Source organism: Bos javanicus, chromosome 14 (genome assembly GCF_032452875.1).
Source record: "Bos javanicus breed banteng chromosome 14, ARS-OSU_banteng_1.0, whole genome shotgun sequence".
In the NCBI taxonomy this organism is placed as follows: Eukaryota; Metazoa; Chordata; class Mammalia; order Artiodactyla; family Bovidae; genus Bos; species Bos javanicus.
The window spans coordinates 21,655,850-21,676,951 of NC_083881.1; the positions used below are offsets into that span (position 1 = coordinate 21,655,850).

The following is a 21,102-nucleotide window of genomic DNA, read 5'->3' on the forward strand; positions in this document are numbered from 1 at the left end:
CCATTTTTTGATTGGGTCATTTATTTTTCTGGAGTTGAGCTGGAGGAGTTGCTTGTATATTTTTGAGATTTTTTGTTATTTTTTGTTATTTTTTTTGTTATTTCTATGATATTTCTTTATGTTATGTGTACCAACAGCTCATTCTTTTAAGATGCTATGTAATATACCACTGTGGGCTTCTTGGGTAACTCAGCTGATAAAGAATCTGTCTGCAATGCAGGAGACCCTGGTTCAATTTCTGGGTCAGGAAGTTCCCCTGGAGAAGGGATAGGCTACCCAATGCAGTATTCTTGAGCTTCTCTGGGGCTCAGACAGTAAAGAATCCACTTGCAATGAGAGAGACCTGGGTTCAATCTCCAGGTTGGGAAAACCCCCTGGAGGAGGGCATGGCAACCCACTCCAGTACTGTTGCCTGGAGAATCCCCTGGGACAGAGGACCCTGCTGGGCACATACCACTGTGTGAATATACCTTGATTGATTTATCCATTTTTTATTGAAAAATAGGTAAATGTTGAAAAATGTTTATGGAAAAACATTTTGATTGTTTCCAGGTTTTATCTATTTACATTATCTTGTGCATCTTTGAATAAACGTACACACTCATTATTCTTGGATAAATCCTAAGGGTGAGATTGGGCTTCCCTGGTGGCTCAGACAGTAATATCAGCCTGCCAATGCAGGAGACCCAGGTTCAATCCCTCAGTCGCAAAGATCCCAGGAGTAGGAAATGGCAACCCACTTCAGTATTCTTGCCTCGGAAATCCCATGGACAGAGGAGCCGGGTGGGCTACAGTCCATGGGGTTTCAGAGTCAGACACGACTGAGCGACTAACACACACAAGGGTGAGATTGCTATGCCAGTAAGGAAGAGTGTACTTTCAAAGGATCCTGCCATGTTTTCAAACCCCTTCCCCACTTCTCCCCCCAACAGGGTTGTTGCTGTTGTTCAGTTGTGACCCCATGGACTGAAGCATACCAAGATTCCCTGTCCTTCACCATCTCCCAGAGCTTTCTGAGACTCATATCCATTGAGTTGGTGATGTCCTCCAACCATTTTGTCCTCTGTTGTCCCCTTCTCCTCCTGCCTTTAATCTTTCCCAACATCAGGGTCTTCTCCAATGAGTTGGCTCTTCTTTTCAAATCAGGTGGCCAAAGTATTGGAGCTTCAGCTTCAGCATCAGTCCCTCCAATGAATATTCAGGACTGATTTCCTTTAGGACTGACTGGTTTGATCTCCTTGAAGTCCAAGGGACTCTCAAGAGTTTTCTTCAACACCACAGTTCAAAAAGCACCAATTCTTCAGTGCTCAGCTTTCTTTATGGTCCAATTCTCACATTCATACATGACTACTGGAAAAACCATAGATTTGACTAGATGAACATTTGTCCACAAAGTAATGTCTCTGTTTTTTAATATGCTGTCTAGGTGGGTCATAACTTTTCTTTCAAGGAGCCTGCAGTCACCATCTGCAGTGATTTTGGAGCCCAAGAAAATAAATTATCTTACTGTTTCCATTATTTCCCCATCTGTTTGCCATGAAGTGATGGGACTGGCTGCCATGATCTTCGTTGTTTGAATGTTGAGTTTTAAGATGGCTCTTCCACTCTCCTCTTTCATCAAGAGACTCTTTAGTTCCTCTTTGCTTTCTGCCATAAGAGTGGTATCATCTGCATATCTGAGGTTATTGATATTTCTCTTGGCAATCTTGATTCCAGCTTGTGCTTCATCCAGCCCAGCATTTCTCATGATGCACTCTGCATAGAAGTTAAATAAGCAGGGCAACAATATACAGCCTTGATGTACTCCTTTCCCAATTTGGAACCAGTTCGTTGTTCCATGTCCAGTTCTAACTGTTGCTTCTTGACTTGCATACAAGTTTCTCAGGAGGCGGGTAAAGTGGTCTGGTATTCCCATCTCTTGAAGAATTTTCCACAGTTTGTTGTGATCCACAGTCAAAGGCTTGGCATAATCAATAAAGCAGAAGTAAATGTTTTTCTGGAGCTCTCTTGCTTTTTCTATGATCCAATGGATGCTCACAATTTGATCTCTGGTTCCTCTGCCTTTTCTAAAATCCAGCTTGAACATCTGGAAGTTCACGGTTCTTGTATTGTTGAAGCCTGGCTTGGAGAATTTTAAGCGTTACCTTGCTAGAGTGTGAGATGAGTGCAATTGTGCGGTAGTTTGAACATTTTTTGTCATTGTTTTTCTTGGGACTGGAATGAAAACTGACCTTTTAAAGTCCTATGGCTACTGCTGAGTTTCCCAGATTTGCTGGCATACTGAGTGCAGCACTTTAACAGCTCAGCTGGAATTCCATCACCTCCACTAGCTTTGTTCATAGTGATGCTTCCTAAGGCCCACTTGACTTTGGATTCCAGGATGTCTGGCGTTAGTGAGTGATCACACCATTGTGGTTATCTGGGTCATTAAGATTTTTTTGTATAGCTCTTCTGTGTATTCTTGCCACCTCTTCTTAATTTCTTCTGCTTCTGTTAGGCCCATACCATTTCTGTCCTTTATTGTGCCCATCTTTGCATGAAACGTTCCCTTGGTATCTCTAATTTTCTTGAAGAGATCTCTAGTCTTCCCCTTTCTATTGTTTTCCATCTATTTCTTGCATTATTGGCAAGATGGTAAAGTAGAAGGATGTGTGCTCATCTTCTGTGAAAACTCCAAAATTACAACTCGCTGATAAACAACCATCAACAGGATAATGTTGGATCCCACCAAAAAAAGATACCTGACATCCAAGCCCAAAGGAGAAGCCCCAGCAAGACAGTAGAAGGGGCAAAATCATATTTAGAATCAAACTCATACCTGCCAGAGATGCTTGGAAGGCTCAAACAAAACCTTGTGCACACCAGGACACAGAGACCACACAGAGACTGAGTCAGACCTGTGTTTGAGTCTCCTGTGAAGAAGTTTAAGCAGTGGCCTGCCGCAGGGGCAGGGGCTCTGGGTGAAGGTATCTGGCCACACAGCCTGTGGCATAAGCCCTCTTGGAGGTCGCCATTAACCCCACCATAGAGCTGCCGAGCAGATGATCCAGAAACTGCAGAACAATTATACTAAAGAAATTCTTGCACTGTGAAGAAAGTTCTAGGACCCATAACAAATTTCCCAACCTGGGAATCTGGCAAAAGGACTGTGAACTCCCAGAGAATTTGACTTTGGAGGCCAATGGGATTTGATTACAGAACTTATACAGGACTGGGGAAACAGACTCTTGGAGGGCACAAACAAAACCTTGTGAGCACCAGGACCCAGGAGAAAGGAGCAGTGACCCCACAAGAGACTAACCCAAACTTGCCTGTGAATGTCCAGGAGTCTCTGGTGGAGGCGTGGGTCAGTGGTGGCCTACTGCTGGGTCAGGAGCACTGAGTATGGCAGTGCACGCAGGGGGCCTTTTGAAGGAGGTCATCATTATCTTCATTAACTCAACCATAGTTTGGTCTCAGGTCAAACAACAGGGAGGGAACAGACTCCACCCATCAACAGAAACTTGGACTAAAGATTTACCGAGCATAACCTTGCCCATCAAAACAAGACCCGGGTTCCCCCACAGTCAGTCTCTCCCATCAGGAAGCTTCCATAAGCCTCTTATCCTTCTCCATCAGAGGGCAGACAGACTGAAAACCACAATCACAGAAAACTAACCAATCTGATTACATGGACCACAGCCTTGTCTAACTCAGTGAAACTATGAGCCATGCTGTGTAAGGCCACCCAAGACAGACAGGTCATGGTGGAGAGTTCTGAAAAAACATGGAGAAGGGAATGGCAAACCACTTCAGTATTCTTGCCTTGAGAACTCCATGAACAGTATGAAAAGGCAAAAAGATATGACACTGAAAGATGAACTCCCCCAGCCGGTAGGTGCCCAATATGCTACTGGAGAAAAGTGGAGAAATAACTCCAGAAAGAATGAAGAGGTGGAGCCAAAGTGAAAACAATGCCCAGTTGTGGATGTGATGGGTGATGGAAGTAAAGTCTGATGCTGTAAATAGCAATATTGCATAGGAACCCAGAATGTTAGGTCCATGAATCAAGGTAAACTAGAAGTAGTCAAACAAGAGACGGCAAGAATGAACATCGCCATTTTAGTAATTACTGAACTAAAATGGACTGGAATGGGTGAATTTAATTCAGATGACTATGATATCTACTACTGTGGCCAGGCATCCCTTAAAAGAAACGGAGTAGCCCTCATAGTCAAAAAAGAGTCTGAAATGCAATCTTGGTGCAATCTCAAAAATGACAGAATGATCTCTGTTCGTTTCCAAGGCAAACCATTCAATATCACAGTAATCCCAGTCTATAACCCAACCAGTAATGCTGAAGAAGCTGAACAGTTCTATGAAGATCTACAAGACCTTCTAGAACTAACACCCCCAAAAAGATGTCCTTTTCATTATAGGGGGCTGGAATGCAAAAGTAGGAAGTCAAGAGATACAGTAACAGGCAAATTTGGCCCTGGAGTACAAAATGAAGCAGGGCAAAGACTAACAGAGTTTTGCCTAGAGAAACGCACTGGTCATAGCAAATACCCTCTTCCAACAACATAAAAGAAGACTCTACACATGGACATTACCAGATGGTCAATACTGAAATCAGATTGATTATATTCTTTGCAGCCAAAGATGGAGAAGTGGTAACTCCAGTCATGAAATTAAAAGAATGCTTGCTCCTTGGAAGGAAAGCTGACAAACCTAGACAGCATATTAAAAAGCAGAGACATTACTTTGTTGACAAAGGTCCATCTAGTCAAGGCTATGGCTTTTCCAGTGGTCAGGTATGGATGTGAGAGTTGGACCATAAAGAAAGCTGAGTGCTAAAGAATCGATGCTTTTGAACTGTGGTGTTGAAGAAGACTCTTGAGAGTCCCTTGGACTGCAGGGAGATCAAATCAGTCAGTCCTAAAGGAAATCAGTCCTGAATATTCATCAGAAGGACTGATGCTGAAGCTGAAGCCCCAATACTTTGGCCACCTGACCCAAAGAACTGACTCACTAGAAAATACCCTGATGCTGGGAAAGACTAAAGGCAGGAGGAGAAGGGGGCGACAGAGGATGAGACAGTTGGATGGCATCACCAACTCTATGGACATGAGTTTGAGCAAGCTCCGGAAGTTGGTGATGGACAGGGAAGCCTGGCGTGTTGCAGTCCATGGTGTTGCAAAGAGTAGGACATGACTGAGTGACTGAACTGATTTCTTTGCATTGATTACTGAGGAAGGTTTTCTTATCATCTCCTTGCTATTCCCTGGAACTCTGCATTCAGATGGGTATATCTTTCCTTTTCTCCTTTGCCTTTCACTTCTCTTTTCTCAGCTATTTGTTAGGCCTCCTCAGACAACCATTTTGCCTTTTTGCATTCCTTTTTCTTGGGGATGGTTCTGATCACCGCCTCCTGTACAATGTTAGGAATCTCCGTCCATAGTTCTTCAGACACTCTATCAGATCTAATCCCTTGAATCTATTTGTCACTTCCACTGTGTAATCATAAGGGATTTGATTTAGGTCATACCTGAATGGTCCAGTAGTTTTCCCTACTTTCTTCAATTTAAGTGTGAATTTTGCAATAAGGAGTTCATGATCTGAGCCAGGGTATGAGTTCCAATTGTCTCACTTCTTTGTAAACACTTCTTAGTCTTTTGAATTTAAGCCAGTGGACTGGGTGTGCAGTGGCACTTCATTGTGGTTTTGGCTTGCATTTTCCTGATAGTTAATAATTTAAGCACTTTTTTAGTCACTTATTGGCCACTGGTTATCCTCTTGTGATGATCCCATCTAGTCTTTTGTTAACTTTTACATCAGTTTTTTTTTTTAATTGCTCTGTAGTTCTTTATATAATCTAGATATGAGTCTTTTGTTGGATGTAGGTATTGTAAATACCTTCTCCCAGTCTATGACTTGCCTTTTTACTCTAATTAAGAGTTTTGTTTGTTTGTTTTTTCATGAACAGTAGTTCTTAGTTTCAATGAAATCCAATGTCTCAGTCTTTTAATTGGTTTTTTTCAGTCCTTCCCCAGAGGAGATAAGATATTTTTCTATAGTGTTTTTCCTAAAAGTTTTATTGTTTTGCCTTTTACATTTATGATCCATTTCAAATATGTTTTTTATGCTTCAAATAGATTTTGTGCATCATCTGCAGTCAAGGCCATGATGCATCTATTTTCCATGCAGGATCTTTTGTTAAGAAGACCACGCACAACTGTAAGAAGGAACTTACAGTGACCTGGGATAGTTAGGGAGTTTGGGGTGGATATGTACACACTGCTGTATTTAAACTGAATAACCAATAAAGACCTACTGTACAGCACGGGGAACTCTGCTCAGTGTTGTGTGGCCACCCGGATGGGAGGGGCGTTTGGGAGAGAATGGATGCGTGTGTGTGTGTGTGTGGCTGAGTCCCTTTGCTGTGCACCTGAAACATCGCAACACTGTTAATCAGCTGCAATCCAATACGAAACCAACAGCCTAAAAAAGAAGACCGTCCTTTCCGCACTGAGCAGCAACGGCGCCTTTGTTGTAAATCAGGTGACTGTATACATGTGCGTCTATTTCTGGGCTCTGTTTCTTTTCCACTTTATCCTGTGAGCAGAAACCAGGACTGAATTTGTGAGGCCAGAGACAGGCATTTCCCAAGATGCTATTTTTAGGAGAAGACGTGAATGCTTTTGCTTTGGTAGAATTCTTTGGATTCTTTTCCCCAACTTACTTTCCATCTCTTTATAAGGACAAAGGTGGCAGTGAGCTCCAGGCCAGGCACTGGCAGGCATTTTTTATTATGAATTTTATTACGTCTACTTTTTCTAACAGAAAAAAAAAATTAACAATATAAAGTTTAATATGTCCCTTAACCCAATATCCAGAAAGCAAAATGAAATTACACAAATGCCTGTGGAACTTGTATTTTGCATTATTCATAATTCATTTTCTATATTCCTGATAGTGGTGGATCAGACGTTAAAGAAATCTGCCTGCAATGCAGGAGACCTGGGTTCCATCCCTGGGTTGGGAAGATCCCCTGGAGAAGGAAATGGCAACCCACTCCAGTATTCTAGCCTGGAGAATCCCATGGACAGAAGGGCCTGGTGGGCTACAGTCCATGGGGTTGCAGAGTCAGACATGCCAGACTAACCGTTTCACTAGAAATGCTGTAAAAATGTCTTGAAACCTCAGAGAGAAAACAGCTAGTGCTATAACCTGGGATTTAAACTTTTCCTGTTTTTTTATGAGTAAAAATATCACTACATCAGTTTATCTTTAATCCTGGCATTTAATACAGTGTTATAGACAGTCACGCTATCTCTGTTTGCAAATTATCTTTTAATGAGAAAAGCACACTTTAAGCTCTTGCTTGTGAATGGCAACAGTAGCTACAAGAAATATTTGTATGTATTTTGATTGTGACATATATATTTTGTGAAATATTTGTAAGAAATAAAATTCCATGCACTTTGTAAGATGAAAATTAAAAAAAAAAATTGCATGATGCTCAGTTTCTCTGGTGCACCCAGTGGAACTAGTTTATCAAGTTCAATTTTCTACAAGTTCTGGGTCACTCACACTTCATATCTCGTGAAAATGTCCAAGTCCATCTCAGAATGTGCCAAGTTCCAGAGTAGGTTCAGCAGTATGTGCAGCTTTAATGGAGAAATGACGGATTTCTTTTTCCCTCCTCTCCCTGTGTTTAATTGAGACTCCCTGTAGCAGGACAGTTCTTCCTGTTAGAAGAGGCTCACTAAGCAGGCAACAGTGAACACACTCCTTGCCTGACAATCCCTACGTTCACACATGGTCTGCCTGCACTGTCTCTTACACAGATCAAAATCCAGGATTCAAAATGTGGCTTTTACTGAATCACAGGGGAGTCCAAAAGTTGAACCATTGTAAATCAAGGCCCATCTGTATACTCTGCCACTACAAATCAGCATGGGTTTTGCTTTATACCAGAACCACATCTGCTCTGTGCCTTTATTTATGAACATGGAAGAACCGTGACTATGGATTTTTTTTTTTTTTTTTGCCATACCTCGAGGCTTTCAAGATTTTAGTTCCCCAGCCAAGGATTGAACCCACATTCTTGGCAGTGAAAGCGTGGAGTCCTAACCACTGGACCACCAGGGACTTCCCTTAGGAAAAAGCTTTGTGAGAAGTTATTTAGAAAACAGAGCAGCACTGACACACCTGTATTAAACAGAAGGAAAGTGATAGTTCAATAAGGCGGCGGCATTTATGCTTGAAAGTTGAGAAGCTTTTTCGACCTTTGTTATATCCACAAGTCTGCTCCTTGTGGGTGTGCTCAGTAGTGTGCGACTCTGCAACCCCATGGACTGTAGCCCACCAGGCTCCTCTGATCGTGGGATTGCCCAGGCAAGAATACTGGACTGAGCTGCCATTTCCTCCTCCAGGGGACCTTCCTGACCCAGGGATTGAACATGCGTCTCACATTTCCTGCTTGGCACCACATGGGAATTCCCACTCTACTCACTAGGAATTATCATTTCATTCATGTTGTGAAGTCTCAGCTATCTCAGCTAATACTCTGATCACTGATGACAGTAAACGGCCTGTTAGTTTTTCAAGAAATCAAAACTTTGTAAGTTTGAAAGCCTTCTGCTGTTACAAGGAGTGCGTGGTGTCTTGTGTTATAATGCGTCAATGCAGAAATGCTTTGTGGAATATCAGGTACTACAGTTAGAAGGTGACCTCTAATGTTCTTACTTATTACATGATGATACTTATTTATAAGGCATCTCAAAGTATTTTTAAATTATGCACAATTGCTTTTTGTTCTAATTGGTAACAAAAAGAACCATCTGTCTGGTAAGATTTTGAGTGTCACAGAAGACAATGGCTCATTGCTCTTCCATGTTCCCATGTACTCCTCAAGGTTACAAGCTAAATCTGAGGGATATTCATGAAAATGTTATTATTTAAAAAAGGATCTAATTAAGTGTACGGTGGCATGAAAATAAAGGGGAAAGTATGCACTTTTGCTGACCATGAGTTGTCATCGCTAAGTTGTATCTTACTCTTTGCAACCACATGGGCTGCAGCATGACAGGCTTCCCTGTCCTTCACCATCTCCCAGAGTTTGCTCAAACTCATGTCCATTGAGTCAGTAATACCATCCAATCGTCTCATCCTCTGTCACCCTCTTCTCCTCCTGCCTTCAATCTTTCCCAGCGTCAGCGTCTTTTCCAATGAGTCGGCTCGTCGCATCAAGTGGCCAAAGTATCAGAGCTTCAGCTTCAGATGAGTCCTTCCAATGAATATTCAGGTTTGATTTCCTTTAGGATTGACTGGTTTAGATAGACGATGTACAACTTGTTTTAAAAGTGATACCTATTAATACATAGGCGGTGACATCTCCATACTTCCCAAACAGTGAGGAAGAAGAGAGAAGCCTGGAGCTTAAAATTTTGACTGAAATTGCGGAAAACTCAGGCATCACATAAGCTTGTGAGATTAGGCTTTCCAGTTCCATAAGAGTTCACTTTAAGAACTCATTCTTTAGGAAACCAAACTCATGGAAGATGCCTGGGCTGGTTAAGGAGACACCTACTGGCCAAACAGAATTCCAAAGAGATTACAAATGACAGCCAAATTAATTATCCACTATGGCCAGTACAGGAGTTAGTTGGGGGCATTTCTAAACTAGCCTGAGAAAAAAGCATTACAATATGGGTTTGGAATCAGACCATCAGAGAAGCATCTGTACCATTAGGGTCCACAACACTGCAGAGACCCCTCTGAAGCAACACTTGACATTTGTCAAAGTGAAGTGAAGTCGCTCAGTCTGACTCTTTGTGACTCCATGGACTGTAGCCCACCACGCTCCTCCATCCATGGAATTTTCTAGGCAAGAGTACTGGAGTGGGTTGCCATTTCCTTCTCTAGGGGATCTTCCCAATCCAGGGATCGAACCCGGGTCTCCTGCATTGCAGGCAGACGCTTTACTGGAGTTCCCCAAAGTACTGACACTTCCTAAACTGCCTTAAACCCTAGTGATGGTGAAAACCCTAGGACTTCCCTGGTGGCTCAGACGGTAAAGCATCTGCCTACAATGTGGGAGATCTGGGTACATTAGAGAGGACTGGTTGTGTATATGTGTATATGTACATGTCATATGGAGGTTTGTTTCCGCCAACACTGGAAGTGATGCTGCTATGAAGCCTCACCTATTTTAAAGTGAGACACAAACAGGTGGGGCTCAACCTCCCTGGCGTCAGAAGCACCTAAGAAGTCTATAAACCACATAGCTTCTAGCTGATAGCGTGTCTCACCAGTGATACGCCAGGAACCATTTGAATTTCCATTTTACCCATGAACACTGTAAACTGTGTAAAGTGTTCTCACAAATTGGCCAAAGATGGCTGGTTTATATTCTAAGAGGATGGCTAACATAAAAGCTGTCAATTAATGGACATTAGTAACAGTTTAAACTGCTTCCCAGTTATTAATAGTAAGTAAAAGGGTACATTTATGAAAATTAGATTTTAAAATCATGTGCTTTAAAAAAAATCAAGGATATTTACACCTAAACATTAATGGCCAATAGCTACTTCAGTCCTAACTTCAAAAATACATGTGATGCTTTAAAGATTGTATGTATGTAAAATACATGCATAGAGAAAAAATATATATATATCTCCAAGTCACTGAGCCAACTTGAAGCACAGGAGTAGCTACACACACACACACATAACTTCCTGATGGCTCAGCAGGCAACGAATCTGCTTGCAACTTGAAGCACAGGAGTAGCTACACACACACACACACACACACCTTGAAGCACAGGAGTAGCTACACACACATACACACACACAAACTTGAAGCACAGGAGTAGCTACACACACACACACACAAACTTGAAGCACAGGAGTAGCTACACACACACACACACACACACACACACACACACACACACTTCCCGATGGCTCAGCATGTAACGAATCTGCTTGCAACTTGAAGCGCACACACACACACACACAACTTGAAGCACAGGAGTAGCTACACACATACACACACACATTTTGGGCTTCCCGATGTTTCAGCAGGTAACGAATCTGCTTACAATGCAGGAACCACAGATTTGTGTTCAATCCCTGGGTCAGAAAAACCTCCTGGAGAAGGAAATGGCAATCCAGTCCAGTATTCTTGCCTGGAAAATCTCAAGGACAGAGCAACTGTTAGGCCAATGATTCACAAAGAGTTGGACATGACTGAGTGACTATTATTAATGTATGTGGACATATATTTACATACAAACTTATTTTTGTAGTATATATATTTTGCATATTACAAAATAGTTATATGCTATACTAATTTTGAAGTATATAAATATATAAGTATATACTTTGAATTTATACTTAGTTACATATGTACTTATTTTATACTTAAGTATACATACACTTACTTACATATATATTCATACTTGTTTTTAAAGCATACATGTGGCGCTTTAAAGAGTGTATATAAAAATACTTTTATTAAATTTATTTAATTGGAGGTTAATTACAATATTGTATTGATTTTGCCATACATCAACATGAATCCACCACGGGTGTACACGTTCTCCCCATCCTGAACCCCCCTCCCACCTTCCTCCCCGTACCATCCCTCTGGGTCATTTATATATGTCATTGGCCCAACTTGAAGCACAGGAGTAGCTGTGCACGCACACACACACACACACATATATATATATCAAATATCTATAAACATACATGGATATTATATCTATGCAGCTACTTCTGTGTTGATTGGCTCAGTGACTCAGGGTGACCAAAAGACTGGTAGAAGTGATGTGAAGTCTTCTAAGCCTCTGACTCTGCTGCCCGCCCCCTGCCACTTTTAGGAATTCTGTGGCCACTGCTCAGAAACAAGGGTACTCTGACAGGACATATAAGGAAGTAAAGCACCTGGAGGGCCTGAGCAATGTCATGGAGCTCCCAACCCAAGGTGAGCTGACAGATGAGCACACCCACGTGAAGCAAATCAATGTTATCATAAGCCACTGTTCTGGGTGAGCGGTCACCAAATACTTGACACAGCAACCAGCAGCCAGAGTGAGGGGCAGAGCACTTGGCACTGCTGCCTGACGAGGCTGGGAGAACAGGGAAGTGCCTGAGAAGGCTGGAAAAGAAAAACTGCTACTGGAACAGAAGATGGAAAGATGCTGACTGACGTCTTTTAGCAGCAAGGTAACTGGCAAAACTAACAAGCACGTTTTTGGCTAGGAAAGCTTTCCAAGAAAAGTTTGCAAGTGTCCACTGATTTCCTTCAGTTGTGCCCTGAAAGAGAGATGAAATAGAGAAGCAGTTCCTTTGCAGGAACAGTTCAACAGAGATACAGGCAACTCAGGCTCTGTAAGGGGTGGTGGTGGTGGTGGGTTCCACTTTCTCCAGAGCTCAAAAGTCTCAAAGTGAGAACAGGTTTCAGAGCCATTCTAGCTGTGCATCAAAGGAGATTTTCAAGAAACTGACAAGATGACCTACCAAATGGGAGAAAATATTTATAAATCATCTAAATGTAGAATCCAGTATATATGAAGAACTCTTACAATAATAAAAAGAAAACAAACAAAAAAAAATGGACAAGAGTGCTTGAACTGGTATTTCTTCAACAAAAACACAGAAATTCCCCACAAGCACATAAAACACCCACTTAGAATGGCTACTTAAAAAGAAGTCATGATAACGTAAATGCTAACCAACTAAAAAGTAATGTACTACACAGGAATGACAGCAGAAAAGGTTCTTGTAAAGTAACTACATCTTCCTTTCATATGAGAAAGTAAACTGACATTATAAAAATGCTTTATCCAGAAATACCAATTTAGTCATATAGCTTAGCACATCAAAGTGGCCAAACAAGCAAAATTACCTCTACCTGGCAAAGCTGGGAAACAGGACAGGGGTTTAAGGGCTTCCCTAGTGTCTCAGACAGTAAAGAATCAATCTGGAATGTGGGAGATCCAGGTTCGATCCCTAGGTCAGGAGGATCTCCTGGAGAAGGGAACAGCAACCCACTCCAGTATTCGTGGCTAAGAAATCCCATGGACAGAGGACTTGCCTAGCAGGCTACACAGTCCATGGTGTCACAGTCAGTCAGACATGAGTAAGCGACTTTCACTTTTTTCACTTTAAGGGCATATTAATTTTTTTTTGAAAGCATGTGCATGTTTTACACCATGATGATTTTTAATAAAAATAAGATTTGTGTAATTTTTGCTCATTCTGGTCTTAGTATATCCAGGTACCTTTGCAAAAATAAAACCATCCACATAATTCTTATGTGCTTGAAATATACTGGCATCTATGTGACTTAAACTTTCATTCTTACAATAAAGCTACATTTCTATTCAAGTTTGAATAGTGAATTTGCAGGTTCTGATTAGACAAAGAAGAAATCTTTATAATAGCTAACATATATAAGTACTTAGTCTGTTTATGTGAAATTGTTCAAAGCCCTTTACATTTATCATTTTCACCACTTAATTTTCTAAAATAACCCTCTGAGGCAGGTTCAGAGTTTATGCAGCTTGCCCAGATAAAGTCAGACCTGGGACAGAAGCTTGGGCACTCTGATGTCATGGCTGGCCTCACCCACCCAAAGAGGGTGGAAACCCAACCAGGCTTCATTTCTCTTCTTTGTAACTAAGAAAACCATACTTTCTTTTTGTTTGCTTTATGAAGGCATAGGTAACCGCTGATAGCATGGATAAAGAATAGGATGTAAGAAAAATGATAAGCAACAAAAGTTGACATTAAAGAGTGCCACTCAGGAGAGATCAGGTTCAGCCCGCATTCCACAGCATGACTCTGAAATTTGAAGTCAAAAAAGCCCACCGGGCAGATTCACTCAGACCCAAGAACACCTTGCTCGGCAGACCCACCCTTACAGAGAGCTCTTTGCTGGTGATGCTGTCTGCGTGAGGATGCAATGGAAAGACTGAAGAGAAACGTGAAATCATTTGTCCATTTATTCATTAATATGTTGTCAAATTCAGTTTTCTATACACTATGGTGTTTATTCCATTTTCTGTACTATTAGATATACATATTTAAAAAAATATTTAACTTATTTTTATGAAGAAATTAAATACTTTCTGGAAAAAAAAAAAAAAAGCCATTTTATTATTGTTCTCTAGCAACAAACCTGAAACAAGTCCCAATCCACTCAGGCAGCTCACTTAGATGCCTCTGTTCGCGGCATTTATCTGAAGACCGGGTTTACACAATTCTACTCTACAGAAGGCTGTTTGACCCTGTTACATAGCATACAGTTAAAGAACATTTTTGTAATAAACATGTTTCTCTTCGATATGATACAGAACAAGTTTTTCACACTTCCCAGCAGTCACTCAAATATATTAAAAATGTTTCCATCTTTAAAAGGCACACACATTTACAGGTTCAAATCTTTATTGTTTTAAAATTCTACATGTCTTTTACAATACAACATTTTGTTATTTAAATGACCTCTAAATGGTTAATGTACAATGACTATGCTTTTTCTGAAACTGAACCATGAATTACGACCTCGTCGATATGATTCTTCTAAACAGAGTACAAAAGTGTTGGGAGGGGCTGTGTGCCACTTGGAGACCACCCCCAGCACACACCTCCTTGGAAAACCCAGGCGACCATCTGCTCAAAGTGCTTCTCAAGACTGTAGATATGCCTGATCTTAAAGTCAGTCAATTGAATTAGAGTTCCTTTTTGTTTTGAAACATCAAAGGGCATTTAAAAAAATAAATGAAACAATTTGCTTTAGTAATCTACAGAGGCAAACAAAACCATGATTATCTGCATGCAGGAACACTCCTCTTTAAATAGTTCTGAAGAATGTATACATTTTATAAAGAATGTGTTAAAGAGTGCAAGTCTTCTGATATTGGCTTCACAAAAAGACAAATGCTGGTACAGTAACTAACACGGACTATCTAAGTTCAAGCTAATGTATATGTAACAGGCAATTAGCATGGCTAATCGTAGGCCACAATGCACAGGGTATGCCCTTTGAGATAATGAACTAGTTTGGTCCCCATTTCTAGAGTTACTTGGGTAGAAAAAAACAAAACCATTTTAATTCAGCTCAGAGTTTTGATGAATTTATTGTTCCTAAAGTGTAGCCAGGTAAAAAGTAAATGATATACACCAATGAAGTACATTGTCCTGTTGACTTTTATATAAAAAGATGGCCTGCTGTTTTTGGAGTGATGAAAGAGCACTGTTGGACAAACCAGGAAAACGTCACAGAAGTTCTCAATTTCTTCCGCAAATTATACTTTCTTATTCCATGACACAGCTTTCACTCTGTAAAACTTTGTTCCCAAAGGAACTTTAAATCTGTTTTGTGCCTAAGACAGAAAGAAAAGGGTGATTAAACCAAAGTGCCTAAGTTCCATCCCATCACACTACTCAAAGCTCAATTACTGGGGAGGTCTTTATTAGAGGACACCTGCCTCCTCCCCATATGAGTGGAGACTCAGCCACTAATACTGAGGCAAGAGTCAGTGATCACTGATAAAGATACGGTGCCAAGTGAGCCGTATGTTATTACTATGAGCATCAAAGAGAACTCCAGCACCACCCGGCTCGAGCCCTGCTGGTACACGGGGCACAGAGGAGGGTCGGGAAGCTGCTCACTGGAGGTCACTGAGCCCACAGCACCGACACTGCCCACATCACAGTCAGGCGCATGCTGAGCCAGCAACACTTCACTTGTCTCTCCTCAGTGAGGGGCACTGAGAGTCAAGACGCATCAGCTCTGCCGGCAGACAGATTCATCACCAGTTCCTTTACTGCACAAGAAGCACCAGCAACTCAACACAGAACAGTAACTTGCTGTAGTTTTCCTGTACAGGTTGACCGTTTGTTGGTAATCTAGCTCTATTTTCAGAAGGCAAGTAACACAAATATTCATAAAACTGCTGGTGCAAACTCACATTCACGAAATTCAAGGCCTGACTCAAGTGAACTAAAAGGCCAGGACTAGCACTGCTCCTGACTTCTACATGACACAGCCAGAGAACCTTCTTTCAACTCCAGGGTCTGCATCCCACCATGAAGCTTACCTTTTTGGCCTGGCAGTACTCCTTTTCCATCACTTTCCCAAGGACCCACGGTCTTCGAGACGCACCTGAAGCTATGGAATCAAATCATTAATTTCTTTTTGAAAGTACTATTATAATTACTCATGAAAACCAAACTGCCAGAATTAAAACAGACTAAGGACCTTCTCCCAAGTGAAATCACAGAAATGCAAAATGACTTATAAAACAAAACTGGATTCATTTTCCTTTAAGTGCAGATGGTAAGTAAATCAGAAGCAAACAATCTGAGTACAAACCAGGAACAAATAAATCCAGGTATTCTAAGCAGCTCAGCAGTGCCACCTACTGTAAGTGCAGACACATGACCTGTTCTGCTGCTGAAAAGAAAACTGATTTTCTAGCTTCAAAGCAAAGCACTGCATTTTTATTTCTGGCACCACAACACAAACAGTCAGTGCAAAATAAATACCTAAGAATGAAAGAACATCTGAAGGGACTACTTTTGTGAAGGGAAGGAAAAAAATGTGGAAGGAAACAGGATGAAAAAACTCATGTCACAAGCTGAGAGATGCAAGCTCATTCTCTTAAAATTCATCAGAAGTTGTCATTAAAAAAGTTGATTCCAAAAATATTTGACCAATAATTTATCTGTTTAGAGTAAAACCTCTGAAATTCCCAAGAGAAGATAAAACTGATTTTATTCTATAAACATTACTTGGCAAGACGTAAATTAACAGATCTCCTGAATAAACCATCAGAAACAAACACAGACACAGGGACTGGTTTACTGGAAGACAATTTTTCCACAGACAGCGGTGCAGATGGTTTCGGATGATTCAAGCACGTTACATTTACTGTGCACTTTATTTCTATTATTACTGTACCAGCTCCACCTCAGATCAACAGGCATTAGATCCCAGAGGCTGGGGACCCCTGGTCTGACACTAAAGTCCAAGGAGTGACAAGTACCCCTGGTCAAGGCCATAATACCCTGGTCAAAAAACCACAAAAAAAAAAAAAAAAAGAAAGAAATAAAAAACTTAAGTTCACGGTTTTCCACGTATAAAACTAGTAAACTAAACTGCAACTGCCTTGTCTCACTTTCTGTGGTTACACTCTATATAACCCACCAACAACAGGCACAGAGGCAGTGGCCAAGTTAGAGAACTGACATCTGACCGCTCCAAACAGGAAGGGAAGGGAAGTGAAGTGAAAGTTGCTCAGTCCTGTCTGACTCTTTGTGACCCCACGAACTATACAGTCCATGGAATTCTCCAGGCCAAACAGGAACATCAAACCAAATAGATACAGTCTTTCTATTCAGGCAAAGTATTTCAGGGTGTCTATTATGTTCTTTTTGAGTTCTTTTAAAGGCCAATGTACCAGATAATTGTACATTATACCAGACGATGTACCAGATACTAACCGCAACTTGGTATATTTTAACAAAGCTCATTGCTTTGAAAAGAAAATGAAAGTACTGACAATAACGAAAAAGGTAGAAACACAGAATGATATATTGCACAGAAGAGACATTTTATAATTTAAAAGAATTTATTGTCGCCAAAACAAGCAAAGTGCCCTTATAAACCAATGAGCACGTTATATTCAAGCTTACATAGGTATGAGCATTTTAACAGTACAATCCTGCTGTCGCCAGGGCATGAGATAACTGACCCGACTGCGTTAGCTGCACTCAGGCTGAACTGTCAACAGAACCCAGAAAAATAATCTGGATAATGCAGACCGAATACAAACAAACAAACAAAAAAGCAGATGGAAGCAGAGCTCTCTCTTGCCTGTGTAACTCGGACACAGTTAGACAAGCACACACCGGGTTTATGTCTCAGTGTGACACTTACCGCCCTCTCCCGGCCTGAGGTCCAGGGCGGGCAGGGACTCCGCGTGCAGGAAGTACAGGGTGGGGCTCACCGTGAAGAGCACATAGTTGTCGTGGCGCTCGTCCAGGATGATGAGCACCAGGTCACCCACCTGGAAACTGAGCAGAGGAAAGCTTCAGTCACCTGAGAAGCCACCATCTCCCCCTCAACGCTCTGCTCGAGGACTCTGCAGGGCCCAACCAGTTCAGCTATCAATGCAACAGCAGATGTCTCAGCTACATGACTGCTCACACAGCTGCTCACAGGAGTGCTGGACATACACATATGTTCAAAGGGTAACACGAGCAACTGTCAGAGACCAACATAATCTACTGGTTAAGAAAACAGCCACACACCCACCCACACACACACACTCTCACACACACACACACACAGCTTGGGTGAGGAGGAAAAAAAATACCCAAGTTCACCTAGTTATAGGAAGAAGGTACTCATCCAAACCCACCATTTTACAACAACGCACACAAATAGAGGGAGCAAATGCACAGTCACGTAAGGAGGGAAGCGCAACTTGTCCAGCAGTGCTGCTCCAGGCTCTGAGGAGAGTCCCCTCAGTCTGGAAGGAGAGGCAAGGAAACCAGGTGTGACGGCCTGAGGTTTCAGATGGCTTCTGTCTGTCTCCTCAGGGTCCTTCAGAATTGTCTTCGCAATACCAGTTCAAAGTTAATCTGGATCTCAGACAATAGTGGTCCTGAACCTGATAAATCATTAACATCACTAGGGAAACTCTACAAAGATAACAGTCTCTCCTTCATTAACTGTTTATCTCACAATTAACTGCCTGCCTAAAAGAATAGGACCAGATACGTTCTGGACAAACATCAGAAGACAACGCCTCAAAAGGGAAGGTGGGCTTCTCGGAGATGGTTTTTGTGTTAAGCTCATCTCTCTCATTTTTGAAAGACTGTAAGTTGATTTGACTTGACATACAGCTGGTAGGGAAAGACAGATACACCCAGCCCTTTCAAATTACTCGGTTTAATGTCAGTAACCCAGACACTTGGTTGATAGATCCATTACAGAGAAAGTCTTGTTTATTTTTTAAGTCAATGCTGATAAGCAGTGCATTATTGATGTGTAGCATATCAATAAAACAAAGTCTGAGAAATAAGCAGAAGAAGAAACACCGCAACTTAAAAAATCAAGAGTTTCCCATCTAAAATGAAAAAGATGAAGGTGGTAAAAGGGATTTAAAAGAGGTGGCAGCAACTGAAGAGGCTTCAGGAATGCAATGTAAGTGACAATTAAAGCTAGGACAGGAAGGACTTCCAATACGATCCCAATGTCCTCAAATCCCAATGTAGGAGACACAGGAGACCCAGGTTTGATCCCTGGGTGGGGATGATCCCCTGGAGATGGAATCCAATATTCTTGTCTTGGGAAAGCCCATGGACAGAGGAGCCTGGTGGACTACAGTCCAAAGGATCAAGAAGTGTTGGACATGACTGGGCACAACAACATCCCCAAAATAACACAGAAAAACCTTGCTTTTCAATTAAAAAAATATTAATTATGAATGAATGTATAACACTCTGCTGACTAAAACTGAGGTTGAAGGGCTACAGTCACTGAAACACATTTTCATGAACAATTCAGTACTATTCAATTTGGCAATTTTTTTTCACAGAAAAAAATCATAAAAAACAAAAACAATACTTACTCTCTAATGGCTATTTTCTCAGAATGCCTCGAGGATACGGAAGACATGCTCTGAGACATCTGGAAGAGAACAGTTCAAAGGTTATATGAGTCAAGTGCTCTCTCCGGGCACTTTCTAGGCCTGACTGCAGACACTTCTTCCACTATGATGTGTGGTCACGTCTGCATCCCAGCTTTCAGGGCCCAAACTCCCACGCTTCATTAACGTAATGCCTTTCCTTTAACAGTTACTCTCAGTGTACAAATTTATCTACACTTCTACTTATGCTATTCTTAATCAAATTTGGCTGGATTAAAAACTGGATATAGAATTATTTTATCAATAAACAGACACTTAACCCTAACAAATATCAGAAGGAAGGAGCTGATGATTTCAGTAAGAGTTTACAGCCCACGATTCTGAGCGACCAGCAGCCCAGGAAGGGCTGCCGACCATCCTCCCCTGCAAGCATCCAGGTGGGAGAGGGCGGGGCTAACCAGTCTCAGTCAGGCTTCAGCCCACTTCTCACACTGTTACTTGATACAGGGGATGTGGGTCCCAAGGTCTGGGGGCCAGAAAGGATGGCAGGGATACCTAACTCTCCCAAGCAGAGTGGCCCAACTCTAGTCACACAAACCAAGGACAGATAAATGGCTTTCCGTCTTAAACACTTAACAGCACCTACAGTGTCCTATGCACTGCCGACTGCTCTGGGAGCACAGTGCACGGTGACAATGCCCTCCAAGCAGAGCGTCCTCCCCCAGGGAGGCAGCCCAGAGCACATGGGGAGCCGCTGTGGCAGCAACTTCTCCATGTCTTCCTGAAAGGATGTGCTTCACTTACAAACAGCAAATAGCCTTAGAGCTGCTGTGGTCATAAGTTCAGGACTGACAGTTTGCAAGTTGTGGAAATAACGTGGAAGTTTTGCTGCTCGAGTTAAGATAGGCACATGCAAGAAACTGGATGCCTCCTTACAAGACACTTTACTTTAAAATAACTCCACTCTAATCAGTGCCTTAAGGTTTTCAACACAGGCCTCAAAACTGCTCCCACTTCCTCATAAATCGTAATCATTAGAGTATGAAAAATGAAGCAACTGGTTTATGAAAGCACGTAAGGCTGACTTGTAAAACTGATTAGTCAACAAAACCTACCAGGCATGAATTAATAAACCACACAACTTTCTGATCTTCTTAATGAAATGTGACCCAAACAGTTTAAATGTCAAGATCAACTGGGCGAGAAACCTTACCAGTCTCTGATTTAACCGCTTGTTCTCTTCTTCTTTCAACTGTAGTGTCTGCAGAGAAGAGAAAAAGAGATGATGGTTTATGCTCATAAATACTCAAATCCAAACATAATGGACTAACGCTGATCTCTAGTATAAAAAGATCTTGGGGACATTCTTTTCTAGGGAATCTCTCCAACTGTTTTATTTACTGGCATAAAAGACAATTGGAATAATTTTTAGGTATACTTCCTTAAGTCAG

General features: G+C 41.6%; 1 protein-coding gene across 2 annotated transcripts in view; it reads right to left on the reverse strand.

The window, feature by feature from the left end:
• Positions 1–13,978: 13,978 nt before the first annotated feature.
• Positions 13,979–21,102, reverse strand: part of RB1CC1 (RB1 inducible coiled-coil 1) — a 39,956-nt gene continuing 32,832 nt past the window's right edge. For both annotated transcript variants that reach the window (XM_061438741.1, XM_061438742.1), the window contains 5 exons: positions 20,865–20,912; positions 19,634–19,692; positions 17,935–18,071; positions 16,094–16,164; positions 13,979–15,376 (listed from right to left, as the gene is read on the reverse strand). In XM_061438741.1, coding sequence (XP_061294725.1) covers positions 15,299–15,376; positions 16,094–16,164; positions 17,935–18,071; positions 19,634–19,692; positions 20,865–20,912 — 393 coding nt within the window. In that variant the 3' untranslated portion in view covers positions 13,979–15,298. The remainder of the gene's footprint in view (positions 15,377–16,093; positions 16,165–17,934; positions 18,072–19,633; positions 19,693–20,864; positions 20,913–21,102) is intronic.